We start from the raw sequence: 20,463 nt of genomic DNA on the forward strand, positions 1-20,463 counted from the left end.
GCCATTTTATTAGAAACACCCCTTTTTATTTATACTTTCGCTCAGTGGCCATTTTATTAGAAACACCCCTTTTTATTTATACTTTCGCTCAGTGGCCATTTTATTAGAAACACCCCTTTTTATTTATACTTTCGCTCAGTGGCCATTTTATTAGAAACACCCCTTTTTATTTATACTTTCGCTCAGTGGCCATTTTATTAGAAACACATCTTTCTATTTATACTTTCACTCAATGGCCATTTTATTAGAAACAGCCCTTTCTATTTATACTTTCGCTCAATGGCCACTTTATTAGAAACACCCCTTTCTATTTATACTTTCACTCAATGGCCATTTTATTAGAAACACCCCTTTCTATTTATACTTTCACTCAATGGCCACTTTATTAGAAACACCCCTTTCTATTTATACTTTCACTTAATGGCCACTTTATTAGAAACCCCTTATCTCTTTCATATGAAAGTATCAAAATCAAACTCAGGGTGAATTTAGAACCATGTAAAGTGTAGAATATCAACAGAATGTTTTCAGAATGTTTTTGTATTTTTGCTTTTATTTTTTTATTTTATAAAATCAGCTGAAATACAAAAGGAAATAAGGATGTAAAACATCAGCGATACAGAGCAGAAGCTCAAAGCAGTTGAAATGTTATAAAACTACGGTGAAGCAAAATTCCATACAAATGTCCACGAAATTTGAAAGGGAGGGGGGGTTGGGAGAATAAAATTTTCATAGTGGTTCTTTTGGACTCATTACTCAATTAAATGTGGGAGGACGAAATGTGAGGAGCCGAGGAACGGTGACGGGTGGTACTATCTGGTGGGTTGATGGAAACGCAGGACATGAAGGCAGAAATGTGCGGCGGTTGGGGGTCTGAAACTGGCCTCTGGGGGCTTGTGAAACAGGCAGGCTGGTGTGAAGCTACAGTGTCTTGACCAAAAGTGTCTGGGCAGCTAAATAACATGCATTATAAAAACAACAAACAATCTGACGAACACAAACAAACAGCACGCGTGAGCAATACCATAACCGTATTTCTTACTCCTCCCACGGAAATGATGAGGGATTTAAAACAGGCAGACTTTGCAAGACTATCACTGAAACATTAGCACAACATACATCAATCACGCTCACTGAAACATACTCTTCTCTCATTTACCATATTCATTTCTATTTACAATTTTATATTTACAACGCAAACTATTTGCCCCGATTTTTTGATGCTCGCAACATATTAAAAGTCATAAATCAATAAAATATTTATGATCAACGAAGGATAAACTGTAACTGTACACATGTGAAGATGTCATTGGGATGCAGAGTTCTACTGTTGCCTTGGCAACAAAACGATGGCCCAGTCAAATCTGTATCCAGCAGTGCTTTTTAATTGGCAGGTTGGGGGAGAACACATCCAGGAGGGAGGGGCGGAGCTTGTATCAGAGTGTCACTCATAACTCCATTAATGTCACGTGGTAGTGATTGACCATGACCTCGGAGATGTCGATGAGGAAAGCTGATTGGTTGCTGTAATGTTCAATGATGTTGTCATCCATGTTTACGAAAATCCTAAAAAAGACAAAAATAAGACAGAAGAGTTAATGATGATCAGGATAGCTAATAAAGTATTTAATTCAATCAATTTAATTAAATATACAATATAATAGAATACAGATTTATAATACAGATATAATGTATTTGCTTTTATTAATCTATAGCAATTTATAGTTACTTAGCATAATGGACAATATATATAAAAACACAATTATAATAAATAATACATATTATTTATATAAATAAACTAAAATTGTCTTGCATATAAGAATGTGCTTTTACAGTTATATACTCAATAGGCTTCTGCTAACATGACATTTGTTTTACACATTTAGCCATTTTAGACGCTTAAAAGTATAAAACATTTTAAATGTGCAATAACCTTTTTACATTCCACATAACTTATCCATATATGTTTAATTTCAATCAATCTTTATTTTCACTCAGGAAAAAACATTGAGGGTGACCCTCATTTACAATGTTGCTGAGCCTTTATAACAGCAAAAGGGATTAAACACATTTAATAATAATTTAGAAATAATAAGAAATAAAATAGTAAAAAATAAAACAAAAATAAAAGAAGTACTTATTTAAAATTAACATTTAATATATTTAATATATATGTAAAACAGAAAATTCTAAAATATCATTAAAAAAATTTAACACATAAAAAGTAAAATATAAAATAAGGAAATAGATAATAGTAAAAGTAAAAAAAATGTAACAAATTAACATTAATTGTATCTTTTTTTGTATGTCAATTTAAACGTGATTATAGTCATTTTATTTGAACTTAATTCATAGATTCTTCATGCATTTTTATTGGATATAGCTTTCTTTTTATTTAATGTTTTTTTTATTTAAAGATTGAAAAAACTGAAAGGCTGAGATTTTGAGCTGCACTGCAACACTGCACCTGCAGACCTGTTATAAATCACAGATACTCTCTACCCGTGTGTGTGTGTGTGCTGAGCCCGAGGGCACGGCATACATCAGATTAAAGACGTGAGGTGGGGAAAGCGAGAGAGAATGTGACCTAACCTGTCCTGCTCTTCTAAACTCAGCTATCATCATGCGGGTGGATGAGGGTCTACAGCCCGGGGCCGGCTCCCTCTCAGCCATAAAACACAATCATGGTGAACGGTGCAGTTTTGTTTTACTGTTTAGGACAGACTGGTGACGGAACAGGTCAGTGACCCTCAATCACACAGTCCTGAGATCAGGAGACAGGTCAGCTAAGTTGCTTAAGGCAGCGGATGACTGATATTAACACGGGGCGGACAGCACGCATAAATCACAGTATTTCATACAGAGATAATCCATGTGTATATTTAAAATGAGAAACACTGTCAGAAACTACATAACCAGCTGCTTATTTATACATCAGCCTTATAGCTCCAACAATTCAATGAAAAAGCAAACTTTAGCTCAGGAGTTTCTCTTTACTTTATGTCTCAGTTAATAAACAGTTGCAGAGTTATCTAGTGCCTGTTCTCAAATGCAATTCTCCAGTTCTCCTAATTACTGCATGCTCTTTGCTCTTACGCAATCAAACGCCTACCCTTCTAAACCTTCATCGAACCCTCATCTTTCTCTTCCTCGTCCCTATCAGTACAGTAATCTGCTCCGTGCCGCGGGCACGGCGGAACACATTAAACACCACGCCGTCCTCCGCTCGCTCCTCTTCCTTTTGTTCTTGTTCTAAAGTCTTTCTTTCCTGTAAAGCGAGCAGCAATTATGACATTCCTAAATACCACAAGGCTTCTCGTCGGCCCGGTCCGTCTGCTTAGCTTCCAAGGAGCTGACGGAAAACCCAAAAACCACTCGCCTCACCTCTGAGAGGGCATTTCAACACGTCCCAGCCTTCCTTTATCTCCTGCACCCGCTCTGTCATTAGCGCCAGCCGGCACAACCTACCCCACTCCTCAGAGACATCTCGTCTGCATCTGATTCCCTTTGTTTTTCTCGCTAATTTACAATTTAGAGAAAAATGTTACTCACCCTCTTTTACATTTCTTGAAGATTTTCCCAATGGTGTCTTCTTGCAGCCCATACTTTTCTGAAATCTGAGAGCGAGAAGAAAGAAATGAGATAAGTATCACACCCATTTCACACATTTCAACATCTTCAGAAGTGTGAGAAAGAAGGGGAAAAAACACACAATGATAATAACTTAGAAACAACAAAGAGGCAGAACATTTGATTGCAGAGAGACTGCAGGAAAGAATTGAAGTAAAATAAATGAAAGCGATGGATAGCAGGATAAAAAAGGATAAGAAACAGGCAAATATTTCTGATAAAGGGTAGAGTATGAAAACAAAAACAAAAGGCTCATCTGGGGAAAAGTTAACAAAATAATAGCACACAAAGAAAGAAGTACAGAAAAGGAGATAAAGAGAGTCTGAACTGACCGCTTGCTGCAGGCCCTTCAGGGTGGGCGAGTTGAGCATGAGGGCGTCAAAAACCTCCTCCGTCTCCTGCCTGACGTACAGCAGCACTGCAAACATAAACAAAAACAAACCAACAACATTAACCTTAACTTCTGACGTGCGTTCTGTTGGATTCCGTAGTGTTGTGTTGTGCAACCATATACCAATAATCCTGTCCACCCCAACACCTATACCCACCAATATCCATCCCAGTACTTACATCACACTCATGCACACCAATCACTATACATATAACAATTCATACCATCCATACCATTCCACTACCCCTATTACTGTGTTGTGTTTAGCAGTCTGTACCCCTGTGTGAGTTAATGTGAGTGAGTGAATATGCAGTGTTGTGGTGTTGTTTACCTCTCTGTTGTTGTTGTTGTTGTTGTTGTTGTTGTTCTCTGCGTGGCTGTTTGCTGGCTGGTGGGCTGCTCTCCCCCGAGTCGTAGCCGGCCATGCGCTTCAGCGAGCTCCTCTCGTTCTCCTCCACACTGGAAAGAGGGGGAGCCTGTGGGAAGCAGATAAAATCAGCATCAGCACCAGAGAAACTGAACAGGCCACGTAAGAGCGCTCTCGTTTCCCCTGTCGCTCTGGAGCGCGGTGGTCCAGACGATCTTATCGTTATCTCACCTGTACAGGTGCAGCCTAGCAATACATAACGACACAAACACACTCTTCCAGCAGTGTGTATCTAACCGCCGGATCAGAGGCTTCATTCTCATGTTCTTATACACATGCTAGGGGTGTATTTGTAACAGTGATTTAATTGGATTTAGTTTGAATCGTACTGTCATGATTTACAATCAGCACACATTTTGCTGTATAAATACAGTGGAAAAAATAAGTATTTGCCAATTTTGCAAGTTTATCCACCTGCAAAGAATGGATGGGGTCTGTTATATTTATTATAGATACACTTTAACTGTGTGAAATTTACACTATATGATCTTTAATAATTAATTTGCTTTTTTTGTATGAAATAAGTATTTGATCAACTACCAAGCAACCAGAATCCTGTTGGATTTTTTTGAAGGTAGAAGAAGGATGAGTACAACCTTCCAAGAACACTGTCCTAACCATGAAACATGGGGGTGGAAACGTCATATTTTGAGGGGATTTTCTGTAAAGGGGAACACTGGGACGACTTGACCTTATTAAACGGAGGATGACAACATGACAATGACCCAAAACACACAGCGAGGACAACTAAGCAGTAGCTCGTTAAGAAGCATTTCAAAGTCCTGGAGTGGCCTAGCCAGTCTCCAGACCTGAACCTGACAGAAAATCTTTGAATGGACCTAAAACTCAGTGTTGCCCAGCAACAGAACCGAAACCTGAAAGATCTGGAGAAGATCTGTTTGAAGGAATGGGATGCAAATTCCAGTTGGTGTGTGTGCAAAGCTGATCAAAAACTACAGAAAACATCTGACATCTGCAGTTGCAATTAATTACAATGCAAATCAATTATTTAATAATGGTGATGTTCTCGATTTTTTTAGATTCTTTAGAACAGTTGACATGTACCTCTCCATTCTTTGCATGTGGAAAAACATGCAAAATTGGCAGTGTATGAAACATTTATTTTCCCCACTACAAATAAATATATGTACTGTATATATGTTTTAGTATGTTTTAGTGTGTTAACACGTGTGTGTGTATATTATCTAACCGGTGAATTACATTCACACACACCTCTCCCTGAGACTGTGGGAAAGAGACCCTGTCAGAACACAGTGTGTTTCCCTTTTCCACTCAACTGTGTAAATCTGTGTATGTGTGTGTGTGTGTGTGTGAGAGAGAGAGAGAGTAAGGGTAATCCTGAATGTCAGTCAGCGTGGCTCTTTAGGTGAGTTTCGTTTGCTGTCGTGTAAACTCCATAATGTGCCAATCACACACACTTTCGCTCTCGCTTTTCCCAGCCCACTACATTTTTTCCCACACTTTTCCTGCGGTCTCTGAGCTCCAGGCGTTATGGAACATGACTCAACAGCGCTGAGGCTAACCACAGATCCTGGGATTCCTGGAGGTGTCTCACGTGTGTGTGTGTGTGTATATGTGTGTGTGTGTGTGTGTATGTGGAGGTGTGCGAACTATGGAAAAAAATGTTCCCGAGGAATATGCCATGTAATAATATGCATATGTGGTATATATGGAATATACATTCACAGTGTGTGTGTGTTTGTGTGTGTGTGTCAGGAACCTACCAGGCGCTGCATGTTGCTGTAGTGTGTTTCGGGGATGAACAGCACAGGCTGAGTGACGTGGTCGTCCAGTGTTTTAAAGAAGGTACAATCTTTCCCGATAGAGCTGGATACAATTTTACTGGCGTCTAAAAAACAGGAAACAAACGTGGTTCTCAAATGATCTAGAACATGACAACAAAACACACAGAGCTATCAACCCCACTCCTGTGTTTGGAGGAAGAAGAAGCATTAAGGATGGGACTTGGCTGGATCTTCCAACATGACAATGACCTGAAACACGCAGACAAGGCAACTAAGGAATGGCTCCTAGCACACACCAGTCCATGTTTGTAGATACAGTATTGCGTGCGTGTGTGTGATTATTAGCAATTTGCTAGTTACTATTTTACAAGCTTGTTCTGTTGTTCAAGCTTGTTAGCTACGATAGCTTTGTGGCGCTAAAGTAAAACTAAAGAAGCATGCTTCAGACACTAAACATGACATAGCTGGTTGCCTACACTGGGGTAAGGAGAAAAAGTCTCATTTTGCTCAAGTTTTACAGTAATAATGAAATGTTTTAGTCTTTTCTCAGTCTAGGCTTCTTTTGACAGCCTTGGCAGCTCTAGCCTGTTGGTAGTTCTCAGTAATGCAGTGTTTTGTTGCTGGGCGTATACTAAAGCCTTTACTGGAATCTGTAATTGGTTGTGTGACAGTAAGCATGGTGCTGTGTAATTGTGTAATTGGCTGATGGGTGTGATTGGCACTCACTGTTATTAGTGGAGTCTGCGCTGGTTTTGGTCCGCCTCTTTATTCTTTTCCGCTCTTCATCCCTCATCTTCCTTTCTGCTCCCTGTCAGACAAAACAACAAATCAGTTTACATTGTGAGAGAAATTCAGAACTGAACATTAAATCATCTATTTATTAAAACAATGACATTAATTGTTCACTTTAAACATTTATAAATATTAATAGACTATATCAGATTCAGCAAACTAGCTGGGAGTGCAAATTCACCAGACCAGCTAGGTTAATACAGATTAGAGGCTTTAGCAATATGTTGTGTTTTTCTTCTCATACTAGCTTAAATATATATTTATGTATTTATTTTGAAAGTGAACCTTAAGAGCTGCTGACATTGAAAAGGACCTTTGGCTCCTTTCGGTTTAATTAACTGTGATCACAATCTGACTGACGTCAGTGATTTGTAGCTTCTCAACAAAACACGTAAAAGTTAAGCTTTCCGCTCCATCTGATGAAAACAGGCTGGTTTCTCTTTTTGTGGAGATGCACAGGCTAAACCAGTCTGACACTAGTATCTCTAAGGCTAGTCTTTCCTTCCTACCACTATAAGCATGGCTAAAGGTGGCGGTGGCCCCGGCGGGGCATCAGATAAAGGAGATAAAGAGAATATGTGGGCATGAAAAACTTTATCAGATTACAGAAGAACAATGGGATCAATGCTAATGCATCTGAAGAGCATGCTATTAGCGCAGTGTTTTTATTCTTTCCATCAGAAAAAACTCTCCTTTTATTTCTTATCGCAAAGGTTTCCACTGATCTACTGAAATAATAATTACAAAAATCTATCACTAATACTAGTGATAGAATTTCCCTTCAAGAATGAAAAGTTGATGTTCTTGAAATGCCTCAATTCAGTTACATGAAGAATGGAGGACCTGCTTACCTGCTCTAACACACTCAACTCAACTCTTAATTTTTTTAGCTACTTCATAAACGTAATCAGATATAAGAGAAAAGCTAAGCGCACCTTATCACAGAATATCTTGATCTGGCAGGCAGCTCTGTGGATGAGGTGGTTGGAGCCGGAGCTGAAGTCATAGGTGTCAATCTGTAAGTTCAGAGGGAGACCCTTCACGCCTTTCTGAGAGGAAAAGTCTGTGCTGAGGGAATTAATGCCAATGTACACCTGTAAAAAAAAAAAAAAACATACTCAGGTTAGAATCTAACTTTAAGGTATGCTTTAATATTTATATAACCAATTTGTTAATTTTGACAGATTGTAATAGACAACAGGAAATGAAGAGGGCACTTTATAATGCTCCATAATGTTTACATGATCTGCAGGCTCATCCTGACAGATTGTAATTATTTCTATTATTCTATTATTTCAGGACCAGACATATTATGAGGCTCAACAATACTGGTGAACATTGCAGAGATTATTGTTAGCCATTATTGCACCATTAGATCAGGACTTGACAATGTTCCTGATTCACCTGTGAAAGGTCATGACCCTCTGTCTGTTTGCTGCAATCACACCATAGAGAGATGTAATCTGTCACTTATGAACTTCTGTTAGAGAAGAGCAGATTATATCAGGGATGACCCAGCCTGGTCCTGTGTGAGAGAAGGACCGTCTGGTGGTGTGGGCGGTGATTACGTAGCACTTTTTTTTTTGCTTTTAAAAGGAAAAGGTGTGGATTGAAAGAGGGACAAACAGAGCGTGACGGAACACGTCTAGAACCATAGCCGATAAAGAAAGAAAAGCTTAAACAACTTAGAGGATAATACCTACTAGACTAGGCCCGGTAATGCATTTATGTAAGCATATAGAAACTGTTCTGAGATCAGTGCTAGTGAATGTACAACAATAATGGATGATAATTATATTTTGCCATTTGTATATTACATATACTGTATAAAAAACAAGATGGAATAACTGTCTCTACTGTCAAGGGAGGACTTTATACTAGATTATGGAGCACTGCTGTGAGGTCCAGATAATGTAGCCCACCATCACCAACATTATATTTATAAAAAAAATATATAGACAGGATGTATAATATTGCCTGATTATACAGTACTATTATATATATATAATATTACTATTTAACTATTATACAATACTTTTCATTTCATTTTCATATTCTCATGTCTTTAATTCCTTTGTTGTTTTTGGATAATTAGCAGGTGTGTTGTTTTTTTATTTTTTTATTTTCTTATTGGTGATCTTTCACTCCTCCACCTGTTCTTGGTTTCGCCGTCCCGCCCTAAACTGCCTCAGGATATTCTCTCTCTTTCTCTTTATGTCTTTCTATCTCCCTCCCTCCTTCCCTGTTGTCGTGACAGGTGCCTAGAGTGGTGACATGCCAAGAATTCCTTTGGCTTTCTGACACAGACACACATACACACACACACACACACACATTTGTACCTTAGCTTCTTCATTAATGTTCCAGATGAAGGATAAGGCATTGAACGCGACCTCCTCCACATTGCTGATTCCACTGAACACTTCTTTATAGTCAGCTGTGGAATAAAGGATAAATAGTAAATCATCAATCGTGTCAAATTTTAATATTTATCAGTTTATCAGTTATTTATCAGTGCATTGTTTTGGAGGAAAAGGAAAGAGTTGGTTGCCCTGTGATAGGTGCTAATTCCTGAGGTATACGTTTACAGTGCTTTTATCTCATATCTCCAGTGTAGGGATAGATATGTTAAATAAGTAAGAATTCAGATCAAAGGGGGAAGTGTAAAGCAGAGTTTATTAGGTAGACAGATAGTTTAGGACCAATGTTGGGAATTTTCATATGGGCAGACTTGTATTAATTAATATATTCCTTGTCAATGTCAAAATACATCTTATAACCTTCAGCTGGGGTTGTGTTTTATTCTGTTCTGTTTGTTTGCTTTGTTTAGTTTGTTTTAGTGTGTTAACATACCAATGTCGATGACCCTCTGCTTAGCCGTCGGCTGCCGCGAGTGCCAGTGATTCCAACACTTCAGCTGCATCTCCGCACTCTTATCATTCTCAAACACTGCCATGATTACAGTCTGATACAATAAGAGAGGAAGAAAAAGATAGATATATTAGAGATTATTAGCATTCACCCATAAAAAGCGGTAAAATATATTGAGATGAATATTTATACATATATTTATACATATTCCAAAATATATTCCCACCATAAAATGTATTCCAGAATATATTGCATACATAGTCAATATATTAACATTTATTTTAAAATGTATGAAGCAATATACCAAGGAAAAATATGTAGCCTTAAAGTTATGTATGTGAATAACAATAAAACATTAATGTATACGGATACACATTAAAGATGCAACTGGATCATTTGATATACAGTATATTGTAAAATACTTATTGTAAAATATATATATTGGTCAATTATATTGTATATTTTCCAAAAATAAATATTTAAAAATACATTTAACTCCATTTTTAAAAATATTGTTTTGCTATTTTCATATATTGAAAAAAATATCGATTTTTTTTTCCAATTTATAAAATGGACAAAATTTTAAGCAATTAATTGAAGTAAAGATTAAGCAATTAATTGAAGTATTTTGACATTGACAAGCAATATACTCATCAATACATTTATTGTGTCAAATTTATTTTGGAATGACATTTTAATTATAGAAAAATACATGTCATATTATATTATAATACCATTTTAACATAAAAAGAACCCAAGAAACAAACAAATGCTTGAGGAAATGGTCACCTTTTCTCAGTGCTAATTCGTGACAGCTCCAATGCTATGATTTCTCATCGAGTTAATACCTGTGTTTACCGCTTTTGTCAGAGACTCTTAGCTCTTATGTGTGTGTGTGTGTGTGTGTGTGTTTGTGTGTGTGTGTGTGCGCAAATTGGGATGCCTTGTGACAAAACCCAGTGTGTCACACCCCTCTCTCCCCATCTCTGAGGCTTTAGTCACCGCTGGCTGTGCGCTAAAGGCTGTGGGGCACAGCCCGGCCGGGTTTGCACGCACAGGTTTGTGTTGGGCTCTTCCAAAGGCAGCATTTGCTCCTTAGGCCTGATGCCGTCACACACCTCACACACGTCAATCACACTCCACTACAAGAATACAGCTTTAAAAGAAGAGCTTTAACTTCTAATCAGGAGGGACGGGGTGGTTTTTACGTCATTGTTAACATTCATTAGTGAAAAATACAAAAATCTACTCCCTGAGACACACTGCTGAACCAGGACAGGTTATTCCACATTTCCTGCTGGAAACTCACTGGAAAACTACCGGTAAGAGCTAAATCATGAATAATGTAACCAGAATCATTCTCTCTGTAATGACCCACATCTTTTCAGTGCTGAATATTAAATGATCTTTCTCAAAATTAGCACAGTTAGTGCGTTTAGCCTTTAGCGCTCGCATCAATCAGTCTCAGAACGATCCAGAACAACAGCTTTAAAGGCCAACTGTCAGCTTCTTTCCCCAGGCCCAAAATAATAATTTATGAGAGCCTATATCGCTCTCAGGTGCCATTTTTTATTTAACTGCTGTTTTTAACTGCATATTATACATAATTCATTATTTATGTAACAATCTCTATATATAGAAAGAGATTCTAACAATTAACAATGCCCCACTAATGTCTTGTATCTCTATTATATCCATATTGATGTTTTTCTCTAGGTACAGTATATGACAAAAATATTGAGACACCTGTTCATTCATTCATCTTTCTCTGATTTCTAAGGTATTGCAAAGTAAGTGTATGCCTGGCATTAAACATAGTGACAATAACATGTTTATATTCATCTGCTTCTCTAAATGGATGAGGAAGATAAAAGGGACACTCTGAACAACAATGGGTACATCTTAAAATAGCTGAATAGATGAACTGCATTAATTAGAAAAGTTGTGTACATATAGTATTTATATGTACAGCTCTTGAAAAAATTAAGAGACCACTTCAGTTTCTATATGTCTATGTTTAAGAAAAATGAAAATTGTTGTTTTATTCTACAAACTACGGACAACATTTCTCCTAAATTCCAAATAAAAATATTGTCATTTAGAGCATTCATTTGCAGAATATAAGAAATGGCTGAAATACCAAAAAAGATGCAGAGCTTTCAGACCTCAAACAATGCAAAGAAAACAAATTCATATTCATAAAGTTCAGAAATCAATATTTAGTGGAATAACCCTGGTTTTTAATCACAGTTTTCATGTATCTTGGCATGTCCTCCACCAGTCTTACACACTGCTTTTGTATAACTTTATGCCACTCCTGGTACAAACATTCAAGCAGTTTAGCTTGGTTTGATGATTTGTGATCATCCAACTTTTTTTAAGTGGTCTCTTATTTTTTTCCCAGAGCTGTATGTGTACTGTGAGGTATTGACACCAACACTAAGAGACGCTATAAAGTTAGCTCACCTTCACTTTGCTGCAGGACACTCCGGCGCTGCTGTCCACTCCCTGCAGGGTGATGGGGTAGAACTGACCCTTGTTGAGGTAGACCATGGGCACCTCAGTGTTTTTGTTCTGGGAGGCTTGTGGGGCGCCAAGAATGAACTGAAAATCATTCCTGCTACAAAACATAACCCAAAAACTCAAGTCAAAACATATTCAACTACTTTATCTGAATTATTTGTGACTTTACAGATTTACTCAGTAAACAAACAGAGCAAAAATGCTGAACTGGACTCCTGGAATTCTTCACATAGTCTAAGTAATTAAAATGCACTTTAGTCATTATATTTAAACAAACAGGTCCAGACTCCTGAGGCTTTAAGCCACAGAAGGTCAACCAAATAGCCTCGTCCCTGCAGCACTGTAATCCTGGCATGGGTCAAAGGTCAGAGTCTTAGAGGTGCCCAATAACAGAGACAAATGACTGACATTGTGAAGAGCAGGTTTGTGATTAAAGCCAGACTCACCTGTATCTCTCTGGAGGCGAGTTGGAGTAGGAGTCAGAGTAAACGGGGCTGGGGTGTCCCACAAATTCACTGGTGTAGCCTAGGGGCTGCTGTGATAGAAAAGAAGAAGATAAACAACATTATTTATTATTCTGAAGTAAATCCTGAATCATTTTGTATGAATTAATCGCTTCATGATGAAATGACTGAATTTTTTTGCAACCATTTAATTCATTTACAGCACCGCATTTACATTTGGATTGTTTTTTTGTTTATTTTTAGTTTGTTTGTCTAGGCAAATTTTAATGAATTATATTAACGTGTATAAAATGATTCACGTATGTTGAATAAACACACAAATACAATAAGAACACAGAAAAACTGAAAAAAAAAAAAAAACGTACTTCACTGCTGTTGTCTGGGTAAGTGGTGTCTGAATGCCATGGTTTTGGTTGTGTTGTCAGCAAAAGGGATTCGACAATGTTGTTGATGACCTGCTTGTCGTAGGTGTCTCCGGCCATGGTCTGAATGTAGCTGCTGTTGCCTGGTGACACCTGCTTTGTGACTTGTGATTGGCTGGCGGAAATGTTCTCGGAAAGCAGCTTCATGATGTGGGAGTTCTCCAGAGTGGTCAGCTCAGGGGAGGAACCGTTGGATGTTCTTGAGAAAAACATTTAAAAAGTGTAAACATTTATATTATATTTATATATTTATATATATATGAATTGTATGGGTTGCAGACTGCAGGAAGGTCTATGCTGCTGCTAAGAAAAATGACCAAACAGTGATACCGATCTAACTGTGATTGTATAATGTTCTCACTCGTCACTCGTACAAACACTAACGCTAGTAAAGAACAAGCCGTGTACAATGTACAAAGTGTTAAAGTCAACAGCAGTGACTCTCAATCTCAGCACTGTTTGAGGAGAGTGCACATAAAGCTGGGTGGGAGCTGTTTGCAGCCTAATCCACATCTCTGCTGCTGTTTGCCTTTCTCTCAGATTCCAACACAAGGGAAAACCACACAGCTCCCAATCGCCTGCCATTTTTCAACAGGACAAAAGCCGCTGACTCAGTCCTCTCTGGGGTGGGATGGGGAAGAGGATTAGCATCTTAAACCAAACCTGACCTCAACTAAACCTGAGGTAATCCTGCTAGCCCTCTCTCCACACACACCGAAATAAAGGTTAGCTTGTGAGAAACACCTATGCTGGGTTTTGTACACCTGTCCCTCTTGTCTGTCCTTGTGGTCGGACAGGTACACACCCCTGCCCTTCTCACTCTGTGTCTGTGTGAGAAAAACTCATGAGGCTTTGCTTTTAATGGGGAGGGTGTGAATTAATTCATACAGTGAATAAGATCAGACATGATTGATTGAGCTGGGTTTTACCTCTCCAGGGGTTTGAACAAAGTGCCAGCACGAGAACAGGAGGTCATCTTCTGCTCTTTTGGAGTCTGGAAAGATTGACACAGTAATCAGTTAGTCATTTAATCAAACTTTAATTCTGTTAAAAAATAATCAGCTCAGACCAGTACAATCAGCATTGGTTCGGTAGGTTTGGGTTATGAATAGAAATGTATATATTGACCAGCAGTATAAACTAGTATTAGTTGGGTTTAGACTATTCTAAACATGCTGGTACCACCTCACTCAACCAGGATACTGTAAACCAGTAACTGTTGAGTTTTGGATATGGATATGCTGATCATCCAGCACCACAGTAGCGTTAGATGAGTATAAACCACTATTTGTTGGTTTTTAAATGCTGGTACAATAGTCCAACTGGTATAGAATTTACCTTGCAAGTGTCAAAGTAAAGGGGGATGCTGGAGAGGTCGTCTTCAGTGGACAGCTTGGGTTTGGTCTTGATGTCGACACTGTCCAGGTAGCTCCAAGAATCCATGAGGTAACTGTCAGGGTAGCGCGGGTAGTTAAAATTCTCGTTCTGCAAAATCATCAGCGCCCTGCAGTGATAGAGCGAGATTAGTAATATTAGACATTGCATCCTTCATTTTTCCAAATGTACCGTTTTCCAGGAAGTCCTGAAAACCTTCCAAAGCAGGTAAGATGTATACGCTGATAGTCACAATTCTCAAAAGCAGAGCAGAACATGTGGCAGCGCTCGTCTAACTGTAATAGCCATACTCCGCTCCTGCTCCTGCTGAGTTTCGCCCCGAGGCTGCCAGCAGTTTCGATTGCAAAAACACAAATCTGGAGACTCTTTGTTTACATCACTGTCACACATCAAACCTGCTGAAACACGGCTACCCTCGGCAGTCCTGTCCTGCGGGGGTGAAGTGAGAGTAAAACCACTGTCAGCGACTGAGATTGCTCGTTTAGTTAACTCACTGTATTTTTGTTTACGCTGTTCTTAGGCCAGCTTGTGCTGCGCAAAGTCAGTTTGTCGAGGAGAAAACAAACCCAAAGCCAGGCATTAGGGAGGGATCACTTACTCCTCAAACAGGGCCTAAGTGGGATTTGTTTGAGGGGACCTTTCACTCCCTTGCCCCCCCTGGATTAGCGGCTAGCAAGCAAACATTGGGTTTGCACCACACAGCTAGTGCTTTATCAGCTGAGCTCTCCACACTTTAGCTTTAGATTTACTTCAGCAAAGCAACAACACGTTCCTTTTTACAGTGGAACTTCTAGACCCTTCCTGTTTCTTTCCTTTCTAAGCTGCCCAAATGTTTGTGGAGCGGACACCCCTTCTGATGAATGCACTTTCAGCTTGGGTTAAGCCCCCTATGCTGACACTTACACAGAGTTTATTTAGGGCACTGTAGAGAAAAAAATAACTGCCAATATATTAGGATTCTCTGGAGCAGATCAAACATAAACCTGCTGGCTCCATGTCTAATGCAAGTGTGGGCTATCAGGGCTGTGGGGCAGTAGAACCCTCACGAATGCTTATCTTGTTGCTGATTGATATGGAAATAAACAATGTTGAAAAATCAACAATGCGATCTGAGATCTACCACAAATGATCAGGTGTACCAATATTTTTGTCCACATAGTGTAACATGTTATAACTGTTCTGTATCTCTGGATGTTTAGGTTGGGGAAGACGGGATTTGTGAATGGCTGTATTGAGTATCTTTGTTACAGTAAGCAGCAGACCGGCCTTTGTGTGCAGAAGCCCCTCTGTCAGCAGACACTGACAGACACCTACTATAATTATTCTCTCTTACACAGAACACTGCACTGTGCGTGTCTGTGAGAGAATGTGTGTGTGTGTGTGTTTCAGTGTCACCGTGTGTGTGTGTGTGTGTGTGTGTGTGTGTGTAGGGTGTCAGCTATCTCTAAAAGCCATCCCCATGTACTCTTTCTGACAGAAACGGGATGGGGTGTCAGAGCTTAGAGCAGCGAAACTCCAGCCGACGTGCTGAGATGTAAACACACACTCCCAGTCACACGGATGAGCTGAAATAATACAAAAAATACTGTATACCATCGCTGTCACACACATTTATCACTTCAGGTTATGATATATGTGGCATTTTATATTGTATGAGAATTTCATGATAAATAAAATACACATGATGAATAAAATATTATATTGATTATAAAAGGTTATTCGAAAATCTAGATTTTTTAGCTAAAGGACCAGTCCTAAAAAATTATAAAAGTATATTGCAAACCTTTCTTCTTAAACAATAATTATGTATTTTTTTATCTTCATTAATTCATTTCAATGTACATACTTTCAATGTTAAGCCAATATAAAAGTGATTTTGTTACAAATAATTCTCTGTTGGTCCATTTATTTTGATATAATGATGGAAATAAACCAGTGAAATATTAAGAAATTGAAATAAGAAATTGTAATTTGAGAACTGATACAGTAATCAAATTAGATTTTTGCCCTTATATTTAGATTTGATCTTATATTTACTGTAAACAACTGCAGTGTTAGAAGTTCATTACATTCTGAATTAAGATTTAGAGAATATTATTATTATTATTGTTACTATTTATTTAAAAGTAATTTAATGAGAACCCACAAACTGTCTGGAGTTAACTCTCTAAAACTCTAGTGAACAAACTGACAAGCACAAATTACATTTGACAGTTGAGATTGCGTTATATAACTATATAAATGTAACTATTTTAAAATGATTTGTATGCTATTAAGATTTATGTCAATTATCACATGTAAAAAAGAAATGTTGAAAATTCTAAATTTAAAACTCATTTTAAAGTTTTTTAGGTTTTCAAGTTTGTATAACATTACATTTATACGTATTACATATGTTAGATGCTATAAACTACAATAATGCTGACAAACAAATTAAGTCAAAACTTACTCAATCTCTTTGGTCATTTCTTCCCTGAGAGGCGGCAGAAATAAAATCCGTTCTTTGCGCTCCCCTCGTGTGGTTACAGCTGAGAGCCAGATGTGTGTGTGAGTGTATGTGTGTGTATCCCGCTGAGTGAAGAGGGTTTGATTTGGAACCTGCAGCTACTTGCACATTTAAATACCCAGGCACAGGTAAGCGTTTCGCACACTCGCATCTGATTGGCCAACAGAAGCCGGGACAGGTGTGTGATGGTACAGGTGGATAGGCTGGCAGTAACCCTCGCTGTGCTGGGGAGAAACTCGGGCAGGTGTGTGTTTGAGAGTGTGTGTGTGTGTGTGTGAGTGTGAGAAATTAACACATGTAATAAAAGGCTGAGTTTTATCCAGGCAGGTGTGAAGTGAGTGTTATTTACAGTCAGAAACTAAAGGCAGGCTGAGAGAGCGGCCCTTTATTATGCTAATGAAGGCCTGGTATCATCGTGTGGATCTGACACTGGATCAAACACTCAGAGGTTTTGGTCTCTGCCAGTAAAACTAAAGGTTTATGGCCAGTGGAAGAGTTCTGGAGCCGGTTTCATTTCTCTTTTATATTTTTGTATTAAAACAGTTTTTTTATTAGGTAGTTTGTAAATGCAGGATATATACATTTATGAACTGTAGTGATATAATGATATAGAAGAAACAAAACCATGATCTAACTTAATGTAGAAGACTTTATTTTCTCTCTTTTTAACTATTCTAATTTAAAATCAGTTTAACTAGTATATTTAGATGGAATGGAGTGTATATGAAAGAATGCGCAGCATCTACAGTTATCTAAAAGTGCACTGTGTAAGCAAATTTATTAATAAACACATTATAAATTTGCATTTGAAATTTGATAGTGTGGTAATATAACTCATTTATTTTGTTTTATTATTTAAGAGTAAATCTCTACATTTGCTAAAATGAACACCTGACTTTAATAGTAATTTATTCAGACTAATGCCTATTATTAGCTGCTGAAATGTTTGCATGGAGTTTACTGTATATAAAATGAGATGAGATGACAAAGTCACAGTTAAATATATAAAATGATCTAATCTAATCTGCTCATCCTAAACTGACTATGAAAAAGAAGATCATCCATAAATCCATTAATATTGATATGAAAAAGGTAATAATAATAATAATAATAATAATAATAATAATAATAATAATAATACACAGCTCTGGAAAAAAAAATAAGAGACCAGATTACACAATCAGTCCTGATTACAGAAATGAGGATTTTCAGATTTTCAGATCTGCAGATGTGTGTGGGTGTCGGTTTGTGTGTGTGGTCTTCATACACCAAATTCATAAACACACACCTACACACAGGGCCCTGAGAGAGAGGAAAGGACCTCTTTTGCAGTCAGTTATGTTTTACTAAATATACCATAATGGTATCTAGCCCTTTCTCAAGCACTCTTAAGTTGAATATCAGCAATTCTAAACATAACAGTTAAAAATCTGCGTGCCTTTTTTGTGATGTTTCTAATAAACATTTTTCTCTGATAAGGTAAAACATGTCAAAACTCAATAAAGTACAGAGCTAAAAATTATTAAACAATGAAAACAGAGCAGCATGTGTTTATATGCATAACAGTTCTATTACCATCTTATCTGCTCACAAAATGCTTAAGTGTGTTTCAGTATATCCTGAGAATCTGTAGATGGTTTTAATAAAACAAGTGGACCTAAATTATTCGAATTCCTCTGACATTCAATACCAGTCAAAAGTTTGGACACACCTTCAATGTTTTTCTTTATTTCCATATTTATTTTTTTCTACATTGTAGATCAATATTAGTGACCTACAAAGGGCGAATAATTATAAATTAGGAATTATGCCATAACAACCCGCAAACAGGTATTTGAAGCTGCTGGTGCCTCTGGAGTCCCGAAAACCTCAAGGTGTAGAATCCTTCAAAGGCCTGCTGTGGTGCACAAACCTACTATTCATCCCTAACCAGAGCTCACAAGCAGAAAAGGCTGCAGTGACCCAGACATACATAAAGACTCATTTTCTTGTTTCAGTTTTGTTTACTGATGAGTGTCCTGCAAACCTGAATGGTCCAGATGGATGGAGTAGTGGATGGTTGGTGGATGACCACCACATCCCAACAAGGCTGTGACGTTAGTAAGGAGTCATGTTTTGGGCCGGAATCATGGAGAGAGAGCTGGTAGGCCCTTTAGGGTCCCTAAAGAATCACTTTCTTCCATGGTACAAAAAGTAGAACCGAATCTTCCGGAGCAAAATCATCTTTATGCAGGACAATGCACCATCTCATGCTGCAGAGAATACCTCTCTATCATTGGCTGCTATGGGCATAAAAGAGGAAAAACTCATGGTGTGGCCCCCATCCTCCTCTGACCTCAACCCTATTGAGAACCTCCGGAGATTCACAACAAATTACCATTTTCAGTTCTTTACAACTTGTTACTTATTACTGAATCTGCATCTGGATTTGAATCTGAATGTGTGAACACTTTATCAGATCAGAGGCCGGAGGTGATAATGAGCCAGAGTTCAGCGAGAGTGTGAATGCCAAAAGGAGAGAGACTCCCTGAGAAACACTCGCAGTCCCACCTAGAAACCACCATGTGTGCGCACACACACACACACACACACACATAAACACACACACACACACACACACACACACACAACTGACTGAAATAACAGTTACCATCAGCAGTATATATAATATATACACATCCCAACATCTCACATCAATGTCATACAGAATTTTAGTGTTTATATATCTGAATTTATTATATAATTATTACTCTATATCATCACTGCCACAAAATCCTTCTTATCTAATAATGGAAGTCAGTGTATAAATATTTTTGGAGCATTTCCAAAGGTCCATTCTTTATTAAATTATTATACAATATAAAGAACTTCCAGTTTAAATTATTAGAAATGTCTAAGCTTCAGAAGGTTTTAGAGTTTGATTAAGATGCTGAGGCTGATCTTAAACTGGCAGTTCATGCTCATCCTACAATGTGTCTGAATTAAAACAATTCTGTAAAGAAAAGTGGGAAAAAATCCTCCACAGAGATGAGAAAGACTCGTTTTCAGTTATCAGTAAAGCTTGATTTCAGTTTTTACCGCCAAGGGTTGCACAACCAAGTTATTAGATTTAGGAGACAAATACTTTTTCACACAGGGCCAGTTCGGATATTTTTTTCTTTAATAAATAACATAAATCTCATAAAATATCATTTAAAAAGTTATTTTTATTTACTCAGGTTATCTTTGTCTGATATTGAAGTTTGTAATTAGAAAAATATTAATATGAAATAAAAC

At 37.8% G+C, this 20,463-nt stretch overlaps 1 protein-coding gene across 2 annotated transcripts; it reads right to left on the reverse strand.

The window, feature by feature from the left end:
• Window positions 1-535: 535 nt before the first annotated feature.
• grhl3 (grainyhead-like transcription factor 3) lies at window positions 536-17,283 on the reverse strand. Of its 2 annotated transcripts, none has more exons than XM_007240587.4 (15): window positions 17,131-17,283; window positions 14,625-14,790; window positions 14,216-14,280; window positions 13,230-13,485; window positions 12,847-12,935; window positions 12,344-12,494; window positions 9,860-9,971; window positions 9,349-9,443; window positions 7,942-8,100; window positions 6,941-7,022; window positions 6,194-6,318; window positions 4,353-4,497; window positions 3,963-4,048; window positions 3,553-3,617; window positions 536-1,566 (listed from the first exon to the last, which is right to left on the reverse strand). In XM_007240587.4, the coding sequence occupies exons 1-15, from the start codon at window positions 17,145-17,147 to the stop codon at window positions 1,449-1,451; spliced, it is 1,731 nt and encodes a 576-aa protein (XP_007240649.3). In that variant the 5' UTR covers window positions 17,148-17,283; the 3' UTR covers window positions 536-1,448. The 2 variants fall into 2 exon arrangements, with proteins under 2 accessions (XP_007240649.3, XP_007240648.3); XM_007240586.4 differs by having other exon boundaries at window positions 12,344-12,497; window positions 17,131-17,282.
• Between the last annotated feature and the right edge of the window lie 3,180 nt (window positions 17,284-20,463).

This window comes from Astyanax mexicanus, chromosome 14 (assembly GCF_023375975.1).
Source record: "Astyanax mexicanus isolate ESR-SI-001 chromosome 14, AstMex3_surface, whole genome shotgun sequence".
NCBI lineage: Eukaryota > Metazoa > Chordata > Actinopteri > Characiformes > Acestrorhamphidae > Astyanax > Astyanax mexicanus.